The sequence below is a fragment of the Carettochelys insculpta genome, chromosome 20 (genome assembly GCF_033958435.1).
Source record: "Carettochelys insculpta isolate YL-2023 chromosome 20, ASM3395843v1, whole genome shotgun sequence".
Lineage (NCBI taxonomy): Eukaryota > Metazoa > Chordata > Testudines > Carettochelyidae > Carettochelys > Carettochelys insculpta.
In genome coordinates this window covers 20084370-20098664 of record NC_134156.1, presented here as the reverse complement: position 1 = coordinate 20098664, position 14295 = coordinate 20084370, and the positions used below count along the sequence as shown (strand labels likewise).

The window sequence follows — 14295 nt, the reverse complement described above, 5'->3', positions numbered from 1 at the left end:
TGCCCCCCCCCCCCCCCCAACAAAAAAAATTGAATCTCCCAGCAGTTTAATCAGCCAAGCTTCCCCAAGCTCCTCACAGTCTGCACTGGCTATTGTTATGGCAGGAAAAAACAGCCAAGCTCCTTTCATGCACTGCTTTATGGGGAGCTCCTATTCACTTGTTCAAGTAAATTTCAAAGCAGCCTGCTACCCTCTTATCCCCTCTAAGCTCCCCTAGACTAACAATAGGCTGAAAGCGATTCAGCTAAGCCTTTCATCCACCATGCACTTTATTTCTCTCTCAGTGCTCTCATCTGTATAAGGCCTACAATTGGCATTGCTGTGAAGAGAGGGTATAATCCTAGCCTTGTGAATCCCAAGTGACCGTACATTGGTCCAGAAATGACTAACCCAATGAATGCTCTGTTGACACATGATCACATACAACTAGAGCCAGTAAGAAGAAATAAAGAAGTCACCCTATGATTCAGCTCTTTTATTTAATGCCAATATTGTTCAATCAGAGACTCCGGTGGGACAACAAGCTATTTTTTTCCATAATATCAGTTCAAAACACACGTGTATTTTTTAAGAAAAAAGCACTTATTTATGCACCTAGGCGGTTTGGTCAAGAAAAAACCCTCTCTGTTTTCCATTAAAGTGTGAATATATCACCATGCAGCAGATAGATGACTTTAAAAAGCCAGAAGTAGGTCTTTGGGGGGGAAAATGCCCCATATCCATCCAAGAGAGACACTGAAGGAGTTGCATTTATGAAATTAAGATCTTGAATACTCACGTTAACAACACATTCATAGAATCATAGAAGAGTAGGACTGGAAGGGACCTCAAGAGGCCATCGAGTCCAGCCCCCTGCCCTCATGGCAGGACCAAGCACTTTCTAGACCATCCCTGAAAGCCATCTATCTAACCTCTTCTTAAATATCTCCAGTGATGGAGATTCTACCACCTCCCTTGGCAATTCGTTCCAGTGTTTGACCACCCTGACAGTTAGGAACTTTTTCCTAATGTCCATCCTGAACCTCCCCTGCTGCAATTAAGTCCATTGCCTCTTGTTCTATCCTCAGAGGCAAGGAAGAACAAGTTCCCTCCCTCTGCTTTATGATACCCTTTTAGATACCTGAAAGCTGCTATCATGTCCCCCCTCAATCTTCTCTTTTCCAAACTAAACAAGCCCAGTTCTTTCAGCCTTTCTTCATAGGTCATATTCTCTAGACCTTTGATCATTCTCATTGCTCTCCTCTGGACCCTCTCCAGTTTCTCCACTTCCTTCCTGAACTGCTGTGCCCAGAACTGGACACAATACTCCAGCTGAGGTCTAACCAGCGCAGAGTAGAGCGGGAAAATGACTTCTTGTGTTTTGTTCACAACACACCTGTTAATGCATCCTAGAATCATGTTTGCTTTTTTTGCAACAGCATCACACTGTTGACTCATATTTAACTTGTGGTCCACTATAACCCCTAGATCCCTTTCTGCTGTAACTTGGTCCAGGTCCATGGTGTGACCTGTGCTTAAATATCGTGCCTTTTATCAGAGGATCATAAAGTGTTTTCCAGATGTTAGACAATAAGGCTATGTCTACACTAGGCAAGTAATTTGACTGCAGATTCACAATTCTAGCTATGGCAGTTGCGTAGCTAGAGTCGACATACCTGCAATTGACTTACCTGGCCTTCCTTACTGAAGAAGGTCAATGTGAGATCCTGTTGACTTCCCTTACTCCTCATGACATGTGAGGAGTACAGGGGTCAACTGTCGAACCCTGATAGGTCCATTTTGCAGGTCCCTACCAGATGCATGAAATTGGACCCTGGAAGACTGACCCTGGAAGACTGACCCTGAGTGGATTGACCGGGGGTAATGTAGACATGGCCTGAGTCTCACTACATCCCAGGAAGAAACAAAAGCATCATTCTCCCCATTGTAGACTAAACTACAGACTAGGCTTCCCATTTTAGCGGTTAAACAATTTGTCCAAGGTGATACAGCAAGTTGTGGCAGAGCCCAGATTTCATGATTCTTACGCTTGGTCGTTAATCACAGGACTCCTTCCTCTCCTCCACAGTTTCTTAATGTGCTTGACATTTAAACCCATAGAACTCTTTTCACACAATTCTTGGAAATATCATAATGTGCAGCTATTGGCCCTTCACGGCAGTAACCTTGTTGATGTTGATGCTGACAGTACTTGTGAACCCTAATCACAGGAAGCAATTCCTGCAGAAAGTTGTTTTTGTCTTTTTTTTTTTTTCCTAAGTGACCATCAAAATACTAAAGGAGGCTTGGCCTTCAAACAAAAGATGTGATTAAATATAAAAACACTCCATGTGTTAGTTGAAGGGTTTTTCCCCCCTCTATTCTTCCAGCACATGTGTTTGCAACAATTCTTGTTTTCATCTCAAACTGAGCGAAGTGGGAAAAACAAGAGCAATAAACCAAAAAGGGGAGAAAACCCCACCATTACTGCAGCCAAGACCTCTGACAACTGAGTAGTTAGCAGGGCTACCAGCAATATTTCTAGGTGGTTTACGATGCCTCTTAGTGTGGCTTAGGATTTCAGTTTCAGCGGGCCTCTAGTCCAATGGAAAGTGGAAGCAGTATTAAGATGACTGAACTCTCATCCAAGCAAGCGACCGTGGGACACCGGAAGAGTTTGTTCTCAAGAATTCCCACAAGGATTTTGCTAAAGAGGAATACTTACACACTGCTGTCCGTCATCGACATGGAATCATCAGTCAGAGCATCACTGGAGATTTCACTATCATTTGCACTAGTTGCTGGGGCAAAAACATAGCCAGAATTCACGTGGTATGGGTTAACAGGATCACTCCTCTTGAATGACCTAAGGACAAGCAAAAACAGAGGCTGAGTTATTTTTGCATCTGGGGGAAAAAAAAAAAAAAGACTACAGAAAAGTAGTATCATACTCCTGCTAAGCATGCATAGAAGATACAATGAACTTTTTAAAACTATCTATCTATTATTTAGGCACTTCAAATGCATAGGTTCTCAAAGTCCACAGAGTTTATCTTCACAGCTAACGCAAAGTTAAGACTGACCCAGAACTACACAGTCACCAACCATTCCCTACATAAGCACGAATATCAAAACGAGTGGCCAAGCACTCTGGATAAATTTTTCAATATACTTAAGGGATTTGAGACTCTTAAGTATAGGTCTTCACCTTAGAAAAAGCTCAGGGCCTGAACTTCAGAGCTCAGGACAACTGGCACTTTGGTGCCAAGGATAAAAAGAAGAATTAATCATTCAGGTTTGAGATGGAGTTTGGGGTGTCCCCCATGCCCATCTACACTGTGATTTTTAGCTCCAAAGTCATTATCAGCTGACTCAGGTCACTCTCAGCCATGCTGCAGGTATTTACAAACCCTAAATTCCACTTCCAAAAGTCCTGATTTTTAAATGTATTTATAGAGATAGGCATTACTGGCATGTTCAAAAGAGTGCTTCTCAAAAAAAAAAATCTCAGAAACACCTAAATATCTTTAAAAATCTGGCTCTTTGGCCACTGAAAATCATGAGAAGCTATTAAATGCATGTGTCTTCTGAAAATAGGACTTCAGTGTTTCTGAAGTGGCTTCCACCCCTCATTTCAAGCATCATAGATAACTGACTGCAACCAGGGACATCTGACCAGTTTTAGATTTACTACAGGTTAAACCTCTAGAGTCCAGCATGCTCTCATCTGGTAACATCCATAATCCGGCATGATTTTAGTAAATTGGACAACCCCTTATCATTGGTGTAGCCAAGTTTCCCATGATCCCATGTTTGTTTACAGCCACTGTCCTGGCTTTCAGTGTTTTGTGCTATTATTTAGCTGTAATTTACACCTAAGAGCCCAGTAAGCAGTGGAAGTATTGGTAATGCTGCTAGATGATACTGACCTCCCATGGTCCAGCAAATTCTCTCATTCGGCACAAGCCAGTGCTGAGGGTGCCAGACTAGAGAGGTTCAAACTGTAATAAATAATAAGCACTTAATGCAAGCCATCTTAGCTATATGATCTCAAACTACTCTTATAAAGGTGAGTGCTCTGGTGCCCCCTTTTACAAAGAGGGAAACTATAAAGTCAGTTTCAAGCGTCCTCTAACTTTCACAGAATCACAGGGCTGGAAGGGACCTCAGGAGGTCATCTAGTCCAGCCCCCTGCTTCAAGCAGGATCAACCCCTACTAAGTCATCCCAGCCAGGACCTTGTCCAGCCGGGACTTAAAAACCTCATGGGATAGAGAATCCACCACCTCTCTAGGCAACGCATTCCAATGCTTCACCACCCACCTGGTGAAGAAGTTTTTCCTAATATCTAACCTACCCCTTTCCCTCTTCAGCTTCGGACCATTACTCCTTGTTCTGCCATCTGACACCACTGAGAGCAATTTCTCACCCTCCTCTTTAGCACTCCCCTTCAGGAAGTTGAAGCCTGTTATTAAATCACCTCTAAGTCTTCTCTTCTGTAAACTAAACAAGCCCAGATCCCTCAGCCTATCCTCATAGGTCTTGTGCTCCAGACCCTTAACCATTTTTGTTGCCCTTCGCTGAACCTGCTCTAGCAAATCCACATCCTTTTTATACTGGGGGGCCCAAAACTGGACACAATATTCCAGATGTGGCCTCACCAGTGCCGAATAAAGAGGAATAACTACTTCCCTAGATCTGCTCGAAATGCTCCTCCTAATGCACCCCAGTATGCCGTTAGCTTTCTTGGCTACAAGGGCACACTGTTGACTCATATCCAGCTTTTCATCCACCATAACCCCTAGGTCCCTTTTCATCGTACTGCTGCTGAGCCAGTTGGTCCCCAGCCTGTAACAATGTTTGGGATTCTTCTGCCCCAGGTGCAGGACTCTACACTTCTCCTTATTGAACCACATCAGATTTCTTTTGGCCCAGTCCTCCAATTTATCCAGGTCCCTCTGGATTCTCTCTCTACCCTCCAACGTATCTACCTCTCCCCCTAGTTTTGTGTCATCTGCAAACTCGCCAAGGGTGCAACTCAGTCCCTCATCCAGGTCATTAATAAAGATGTTGAATAACACCGGCCCCAGAACTGAGCCTTGCGGCACTCCACTTGAAACAGACCGCCAACCAGACATTGAGCCATTGACGACTACCCGTTGGGCCCCGACCATCAAGCCAGCTTTCTATCCATTTTATAGTCCAAGGATCCAATCCATACTTCCTTAACTTTTGGAGAAGAATGTTGTGGGAGACCATCTCAAAAGCCTTCCTGAAGTCAAGAGCCACTTTCAGAGCCACTCATTTTGAGAACACCTCAAGCTACCTCAGGCAGTATTTTAGAGGAGTTCCGAGTGCTCAAAGACAATTAAGATCGATGCACCTGGAGGCAGCGAGGGAAGAAAAGCCTTAGGTGTCTGGAGTTGGGTATCCAAGAACAGAGAAATCAAGAATTAGCACATTCTTCTGAAAAGTCTGACGTGCATTGCAGAGCCAGGTAGAGAATCCAGGTGTCCTGACTCACCTAGATGCTGGACAATGTTCAGATCCAACCAACTCCAAGTGTTAAAATTGAAATTAGTTTACAAATCTTTCTATCTTTGGGAAGTGGTCTGTGCCAAGGGGTTTTAAGTGTCTTTTTCCCCTCCAGACGTATATTTGTTTTTGAATAAACTCAAGTTTTGGTAGGTCAGTTTTTGAGTTTGGGTATCGAAGCAGAACCTCGTTATAAGATAAGGTCTGCTGATTTTAATAATTAGGGTCACTTACACAGCACTTGGGGCCTCAAGAACAGCTAGCATGCTCTGCAGGTTTTTAAATGGTCTTTCAACCTCCCCACCCCACCCCCGCAACCACTTCTGGGATTGGAGGAGGCCAGCCTGATTTAAGTGAGCAGCACAGCTGTCTTAATGGAAAGCAGCACTTCCCCTCCTGCCAGTCCCTTTGTTTCATTTGCCCCCGTTACCCACTTTCGACCTCTTCAGTGGTCTTAACTCGGTTCTCTCACAAACAACAAGTTTCCCCCACTCCCCTGCTGTGTTGCATTCCTCTGTTTCACTCGTGAAGGGAAAACATGAGCCCTTTGCAAAGGGGCGGGGGGAGATGGGCCCCTTTGCTAGGACAGCCCTACTGCAAACAGCATGACTGAAGTTCTAGGCCCCCGTTGCAGGGCTGAACTTTGCAGGAGGCCTTGCTGCAAAGAGTCAGGTATTTAAGCACAGCTGGGATTACATTCTTTTCCAAAGCATGCGGAATCATTTCAATGGGAAAAAATCAAGACTTTTTTTTAAGTAGGGAAAAAAGTTGACGATAGTAAGGAATGCCACAGCAAAGAAGTCAAGTCTTAAAGATAAATTAATTCCACATGCTGATGAAAGCCAAACTACTCTACCACAAAAAAGAAGTGTCCTTTTAAAATAAATACAACCCTCCTGATAACACAAGTCAGCTTGTAAGGTCCCAATGACATTCTTTAGGCCACTGTTAGTTTTTGGTAGTTCGCTGAAGCCTCTACTTTCTATCACTCTTCTTGAAGCTGTTTAACGTCTTGCTTCTACAAAACCCAGACCCATTAGGCTTATTATTATAAAGTATTTGGTTTCAAGATGCTCACCATATGCACTAAGCAATACTGCTTTTAAGTGAGTCTTAAGTACCTTTTTACTTCATGTTCAGTGTTGCCATTTAATCACGCCAATACAGAAGCAATTAATCATTTGATAGTTTACACTGCAACCCCATTAAAAATCAGTAGTGCTAGCTAATCACATGGCTTTCCGTCTGTGTGTACAATACCTTCATCTCTCTCAATTCAGCTTTTAATCCACCTGTATGAACAAAGTTTAACACATAGATGAGTGCTCCAAACTGACCCTCCCCCTCTTATTGATACTAAACACTATTCAAGTTATAATTAAGAATCTCACCTTCAGAACTTGGTTACCTTAACACACATAGGTTACACATGGCCTGTGAGAATGAATGATATGGAAACCATTGTATTAATATCAGAGGGGTAGCCATGTTAGTCTATATCCTGAAAAACAATGAGAAGGCCTGCAGCATCTTATAGACAAAGGCTATGTCTACACTAGACTCATCTGTCAACACAAAAGCAGGTCAACAATCTGCTCTGTCAACAAGCAGCAGCCAGACTGCCTGGCCCTCGGCCAACAGAAGGGCTGATCGGCAACAGAAGGGCTGATCGGAAGCTCTACAAACAGGGCTTTCTGGCGAACCAGAAGCCCTCTCTGTCGACAAAAGCGTCTGCGCTACACTACTGTTGACAGAACTCTGTCAACAGAAGCATTATCCCTCAGCTTTTCAAGGAATGCCACTGTCGAGACAAATGCAGAGTTCTGTCGAGACTCTGTCAACAGAAAGCTTTGTGTGTGTAGACACTCTCTGAGTTATGTCGACACAAACAAAACTCTCTAGTTTAGATGCAGACATATACTTTTCCTTTATCTTTACTCATCTTATTTGAAAAAGGCAGGAAAAGTTTCAGAACTGAAACTCCATCATACCTTAAGAAAAACTCATTAGAGCTTTTTTTCTTTATGATTAACTTTTTAAAAAATTGACCATGCTGGAGTAATTGCGCCCAGATGCACATCAAGTTGCCTTCAAGGATTTTGAATTCCTATGGAAAGTGGAGGGCTCTGGGGCAGACTCTGCACACACACTACAGCCTTCAAGCTCCATATGTGAAGTGTTTTAAGCTGTCAGGTAGCAGCTGCTGGGCTGATGTTTCTTAGACAACTCTCATCTCAGTGAGATAGTACACATTATGTAGCTCTCTATGCATTATGCTGGACAGTGGGTAAAAATCTCAGCAGGACTGCACTGCAAGTAAAATTTATGGGTCTCTTTTCTGCATCCCCTGTTACAGCAATGCCTTTTGGAGCATGTTTGGTGAGCCTGCACACACAGAATCCAGGGCACTCCGACATAAAAAGCAGTCTGGCAGTTTAAACCACAAGAGTGATACATCAAGAAAGAAATCCTCAAGCAGCATTTTTTCAAGGCAAGATTGAATCTTACTAAATATCTTACTGAGACACAAACATCACTAGACAATCGGGGTAAAAAAAAGCCCCTACAAGCATCTATATTTTAGCAAAACTATGTTAATCACAGCTTCCATGCTCTAGCTGTGGAACACTGCTTCGAGCATAGCTTTACAATGGCATCATTTACTTTGATAATTGAAGCCAAACTTGGCTCCAATAACTTCACACAAAATGAGCTCCATCAGCCTCTTTCAAAGGACAGGAAGCACTTTGAGCCAGCAGAGGGCCATCTGCTAGCCCCAGCTTATAAAGCAAGGCCAGTCTCACTGATGTTAGAACAGAGAACTTAATGGAAGGCAGATGAGTCCACCTTGGACTGAATAAAAATATATTATGAAGGCAGCAATCAAAAGGCAGGCGTACACTACAGCACATAAAAAACACACATGCAGGAGCCATTCAGAACCAAACGTTCATAACATAGCGGTCAGATTCTATCTTACATTGCTGGGTCCAACACAAACTCAGTGGTGTGAGGGTCACTGTCTGACAAAAAATTAGACAGACATCTCAAACTTTTACAAAAAGTAGTGCTTCAGAGGAAGGGGAAATCTGAACCCAGCTCCACCTATTCACCATCCACCAGGGCCCCCCATATATAACCAATACGGTACACGTACCACATTCTACTTGTTGCAGACAAATGTAGACGAGACACAAAAATAGGCTTAAATTGAAATTTATTAGGCAGTAATGGCAGACGTAAGGCTGTGAGTACATAGACAGGTTTGAAAACCTAAAGTGCGGTGAACACAGCATTTCGGAATCCTGTGTGTCACATGCACGCCAGGATGGAGGTGTGGTTTGGCTATGAGCCAGTGAAGACTCTTCTTTAACAAGTTCTAATCCTAAATGCAGTGAATAGTGAGGAGACAACTCATCCAGGCATCCCTCTCCTACCAGCATGGCCTTTGAACAAGGGTAAGTTTGAGGAGAGGGGGAAATCAGGTTACCTGGCTTTTGGACTGGGAAGAATCTCAGCCTAATTTCCCTCTCTGCACTCTCCAGAGTCAAGAGATCTTGATCCAAAACCTATTGGAAATGCAAGAGGAGGCAATCAAAGCAAAGAGCGCCACCTCACCTCCTGGGGGCAGATTTGACATCTAAGTAGCAAAACACACGCTCCACTTGAAAGAGCTGCAACCTGAAAGCAAGGAAGCCATCAGTACTTCTGGCCAAGAAGGCAACACCGGTCATGGTTACAAAAAATTTTTCTTGGGCCTTGAGCAACCGGGAGACTGTTAAATGCTTTCCCAACTGGGCACTGAATTCCAATGAAGACGAAAAGATAAGAGAACATCACCACTGAGCAGCACAGTTAAATACTGGAGAACAGCAAATGTTGAGCCATGACACTACTGTAAGGGGATTAGGCTCACAGCACTTTAAGTCCCCACAAACAGGGTACCAGTTAGGACCCCAGACCTGCCAACTCCCCTGAATGGAAGAGCACCACAGCCCCCCTTCCTCTTCACTCAAAAAGGGGTTCTCAGCAAGAGACCCGGGGCCAAACAGTGCTCTCAGTTAAACCAGTGTAAGATTGAGAGTAAGGCCATAGATGTCAGAGGATTCATGCCAGATTTACAGCAGTGTAAGAGCAGAATTAACCCCACACAGACCCTGGAGCCACTCTGAACACCACAGCAGAAGGAAAGGCCGTACAGAAAGGCAGGAAAGGACCACAGAGATGCCCTCCTCTAAGAGACAGAGCACAGCTGAAATAGAAGCCTGAAGCCCTTTGATGTCCATGAATCACAGAAAGGGCTCTCAAAATTCCTGTAAACCAGATGTCAAGCACTTACCACAGTGAAAAACAAACTCCTTGCATCTGTGCTCCCAGACAGAGCACACAGCTGAAAGCAGATCACTTTCATGGAATGGCTCGGAGAGCGGGGTCATGGGGCTGGGGAGGGGAAAAAAAGTTTCCAGAAGACTATTTTGCTCCTCATGTAGAATACGTTTATGGTCACTCTGTCAGGGACTGTGTGCCCCCTCCCCAACAAGGATACAGCAAAACCAAGGGCTCAGTATGTATCACAGAAACGTCTCTGCCTAAAGTACATAGTGCAGACTTTGCCCACGGAATGCATAGAAATGTTGCACACTGTAAACTTGGCCTTAACACATAGATCCAGCTTTTAGCAAGTTTAACTTCAAGCACACTGCCAATAGGAAAGTACCTGACCTGCTATAACCGTGTACCTGGAATGGCCACCATAACCCTAAGTACCTGCTGCTAAGATTGTATGCTCTTGTCTACACTGATTCAAAGTCATCTAGAATGGCTCTGACATGATACCAATAATGAACGTGAAGACAGGATTTTACAGCACACATACAAATCGTATAGGTATTTTACTACGTAGTGAGTGCATGCATTTCCTGCTCCATCACTACACAATTGCATCCCATGCAACCTACCAATTTAAGCACCGGTTAGTGGTGAAAGTGATGAAACAGTTTATCATTCACTAGTCTATATGGTGCTCTCTACTCTTACAGGTAATACATTTGAAAGTTCCAGCAATAATTAATGCCTAAAGACATGTTTGTAATGACATTTTTACTGTACGAGAACTAGAAGAGCCAATAAGCTTCAACAGCACAATATAGTGTTTTCTTCTCTACAAAAAAGCAATAAAAAAACCCAAAACAAACACCTGAATATTTAAGGCTGAGCTAAGCATCTAAGTTGGATCTACCAATGACATGCCTAAATAACAGGATTTCTGGACCACTTTTAAAACTTTTTTTTGGCTCATGTTTTAATACCATCTAAGACCAAATGCTGACTTCCCAAACGTTTTAAAGAGAAATAGTCTCCAAGTTCTAAAAGTTTAAAAAAAAAGAGATTTCTTCCATAGTGTTCTTACCTGTATCCATTCTCAGCTGTTTCCGTAGCTCTGACATTTGCTGTAACCCTCAAAGTCTTGGTGGATAGTCCAACCACAGAAGGCAAGATTTTGCTTTTCAGGTCCCCACAGCTCCATTCTTCTTCTTCATTCAAGGTTGGGAGATAGCCACAGACAACTTTTAAGCTCCCCAGTCCACTGCTGTTAATATAAGCAGGATTCTCTCCCCCACTCCTTACATATTCGAGGTATATATCAGAAGTTAAAAACATCTGGTAAGCATTTTCCTCCATCACTGTCTGAATTTCAGTCTGTGCCTGATCAAACATGATAGAATCTATCTGCTGCTTCTTGATGCTATCTCTTATATAGGTCTTAGTGGCAGGCTTCAGTTGCTTGGAGACAATGCAGTTGTTCTCAATGTACCTTTTGTAGATAGCTTTGGCAACTCTTAAAGTTTTGGTATCCTTAAGGTCCATCTGCCTGAAGCCATTGCAGGCAAACCAGAAGTCTAAGGTATCCACACATTTCTCTCTTTCCAGGAAGGTCCGAAAGAGATAGGCACCATCTTGATCCCCCAATAAGGAATGCAGCGATTTGGTCCATCTTGCCAGTGGGGAGTCTGGAGATGCACTGCCTTCCGGCTCTCCCAGACCATCCTCATTCCTCCTGGGGTTGGAAGAAATGGACATGGCCTTGATGCTTTGGCTTTTCATGGCCAACGAGCTTGCAGGCTGTTGGCATGGTGTGTCTCCTTCTTCCCCTGGCACAGGGGGACGGGGGGCATCTTCCCTGAAGCTGCTGCTGGGGTCTGGAAGGCGAGTCAGCAACAGAGCACTGCTCATGGCTCCAGGAGTTCTGGTAGGGTTTTTCCACCCACCCCCCAAGGTCCTCAGTAATCTGCCTGTCTGTCTCTCCCTGTGTGTATGTGTCTCTTTCTCAAGTCAGCAGGAGATCCTCCGAGCCTCCTCTCTGGAAGGAAAAAAGAAGAAAAAAAAAAAAAAGAGTATTGATCTAATCAAAACCAGATCCACCCAACATCAAAGACAAAAAGTAAACAGGCTTTTCAACTCTTCACATTCAGGGGGGAAAAAAGGCAAGGCAGCTATCTGCAGTGTTAATCAAAAGTATCAGATATGCTTTTCTGAACTCCCTGCGCACTTTTAACTGGGGAATGGTGGGGGGGGTTAACCCTTCACTGATCATAGGTGCTGGTATTAGGGTTGGTGGGAGGCTGAAGCCTCTCCCAGATTGAAGAGGTGCTCATTATATCCAGGCTTTACAGTTTGATTCAGTGGCTCTCAGCACCCTTCACTATGCACATTGTTCGAATCCCCCCTCCACCTGCATACGTAGCCACAATATGCAAACCCAGTTTCCAACCAGGACACCCCCCTCCTTTAAAAAAGACAGGGTAACCCCCTCTCCTTGACAGAATCATCAGACACACACACTTGGCTCTTCTCTGCCATTTGCAGGGAAAAATCACTTTTGCTCAGGCACACATACAAAAAAAAAAAAATCTTTCCTCCCCCTGAAGTTTTCCTTCTTTTTTTGCAGATAACTGAAGTCAATGGACAAGACCTGCTTTTCCCGGCATCTGGTTTCCATTTCACCCCCTTCTCCTCTCACTCCTTGAAAATTTAGATTATGATCACCAGAAGTCCTTCTAGCACAATGCTGGATGCTGTTCTGGAACAGCACGTTCAAAAAGAAAAAAATTGGCGGGGGGCGGGGGGAGGAAATCCACTACAATGTTTCATTTTTAAAAAAGTTCTGACTCATTTCAGAAGTTAACTACAACCTTCCAACAGTCGGGAAGGAGGGGAAACTTCCCACGGATTAGGTTAAACACATGCACTTGTTAAAAGTTTGAAGGGGGGGGAGGGATCAGCAATCCCAAGGCTGACTCGCGAGTGACTTTTTTATTAGAACAAGTTTCCATCATTAGAAGGTAAAATGTGAAACTCGCTAAACCTTGCCATAGGTTTTTTTTTCTTTAAATAAAAGATCAATAAAAAGTAAACACTCACTCAGGCTGCAGAGTCATTTTTAAAAGCTTCTCTACCGTTTTAGTAAAACTTGCTTCCATCCAATAACAAGCTGGTTTAATAAGCATGGGAAAGGCTCTCAAACTACCCAGAAAACGTGAACTGAGTTCCTAGGGTTTTTTTTTTCCTTTACTAGCCAAACCCCAGCAGAAATCCTCACCCACTAACAAGCAGCTCATGGGGCACCCATCAGCCAGGCTTGCACCACCGAATCCTGTTTCAGAAAAGGAAATGAGAAAGTGCCTCCCCCCTTGTCTATAATGTACCTGAATGCTGCAGGCATCCCGTGTGTGGGCTTTCATCTCCTCCAAGCTCACTCCCCAGTTCCCCAGCTTAGAGAAAAAAAACCCATACACCCCACCAACCCTCCTGCAAACAAACAAAAGCAATAAAAAGGAGAGCCTCAAAAAAAAAAAAAAAAAACTACCGAAAAGAAGAAACAATCCAGGAGGCGCCAAGCGCTCAAAGGACAATCCTGCCAAATAATAATAAAAAAAACCTGCTCCAGAAATGGCGACGGGCTGAGAAATGAGAGGTTGGAAAAAGATCTTAGAGAGAGTCCTAAGCGACTCGCTTCCTCCGAGTCCCAGGCAATAACTGACCCCTAACCAGGCGTGCAGTGCCTCTTTGGAGTTCACAGGGGGTGCTGAGGGCTGTGGGAGGGAGAGGGGGAGGGAGGGGGAGGAGGGAGAGCTCATTCTCACCACATCCACCTTTCACAAAAATGCATCCTGCTCTGGCTCCCTCCCCCCCCCCCGCAAATAACCCCCCGAGGAGCGGGGGAACCCCAAAGACCCAATTTTGCAACAGACCTCACAACTAAAACCAGCCCCGCTCTGGTTCCGGCCCGGCCCGGCCCGGCCCGGCTCGCCCCTAGTGCGCACAGAAATAGCCTGCCTTAAAACTTCAAAGCCCCAGCGAAGAGCACATCAAAGCGACCCGGAGGAGCTGGAGTGGGGGGGGGGCGCTCGCGCCAGGAACACACAGACATGCGTTTGCAACTTACCATTGATCCCAGCAGTTCCCTCTGCACCGCCGCCGGTCGGTTCCTCCGCAGCGCAGCCCCCCGGCCCGCCTCCGACCGAAAGTACCCGCAAGGTTGCCCCCAGGACCCCCCCGCCGCTATGTTTTCTTCGTCCTCCTCCTCCTCTCTGGCTTTGCAATAGAGCATTGGAGGAAGGCGAGGGGGGGATGTTGCACTAAATGTATTAGTAAAAGCAACAGAGTTCAGCCTGATCCTCTCCTTCGCCCAAGCACCAGGCCCCCCCTTGCAAAAATACAAAAGATCTGCTCCCTCCCTCCCTCCCTCCATCCACTGGCCCCCCACCCCCCCCGGCTTTCA

The 14295-nt window shown here is 44.7% G+C and overlaps 1 protein-coding gene across 4 annotated transcripts in view; it reads right to left on the bottom strand.

The window, feature by feature from the left end:
• Positions 1 to 14077, bottom strand: part of AXIN2 (axin 2) — a 34237-nt gene extending 20160 nt beyond the window's left edge. For 3 of the 4 annotated variants that reach the window (XM_075014403.1, XM_075014405.1, XM_075014406.1), the window contains exons 1-3: positions 13220 to 13320; positions 10924 to 11874; positions 2705 to 2845 (exon numbers count right to left, since the gene is read on the bottom strand). In XM_075014403.1, the coding sequence (XP_074870504.1) occupies positions 2705 to 2845; positions 10924 to 11747 (965 nt within the window). In that variant the 5' untranslated portion in view covers positions 11748 to 11874; positions 13220 to 13320. Of the gene's footprint in view, positions 1 to 2704; positions 2846 to 10923; positions 11875 to 13219; positions 13321 to 13959 lie in introns of those variants that run through there. The other variant, XM_075014404.1, reaches the window with a different exon arrangement.
• Between the last annotated feature and the right edge of the window lie 218 nt (positions 14078 to 14295).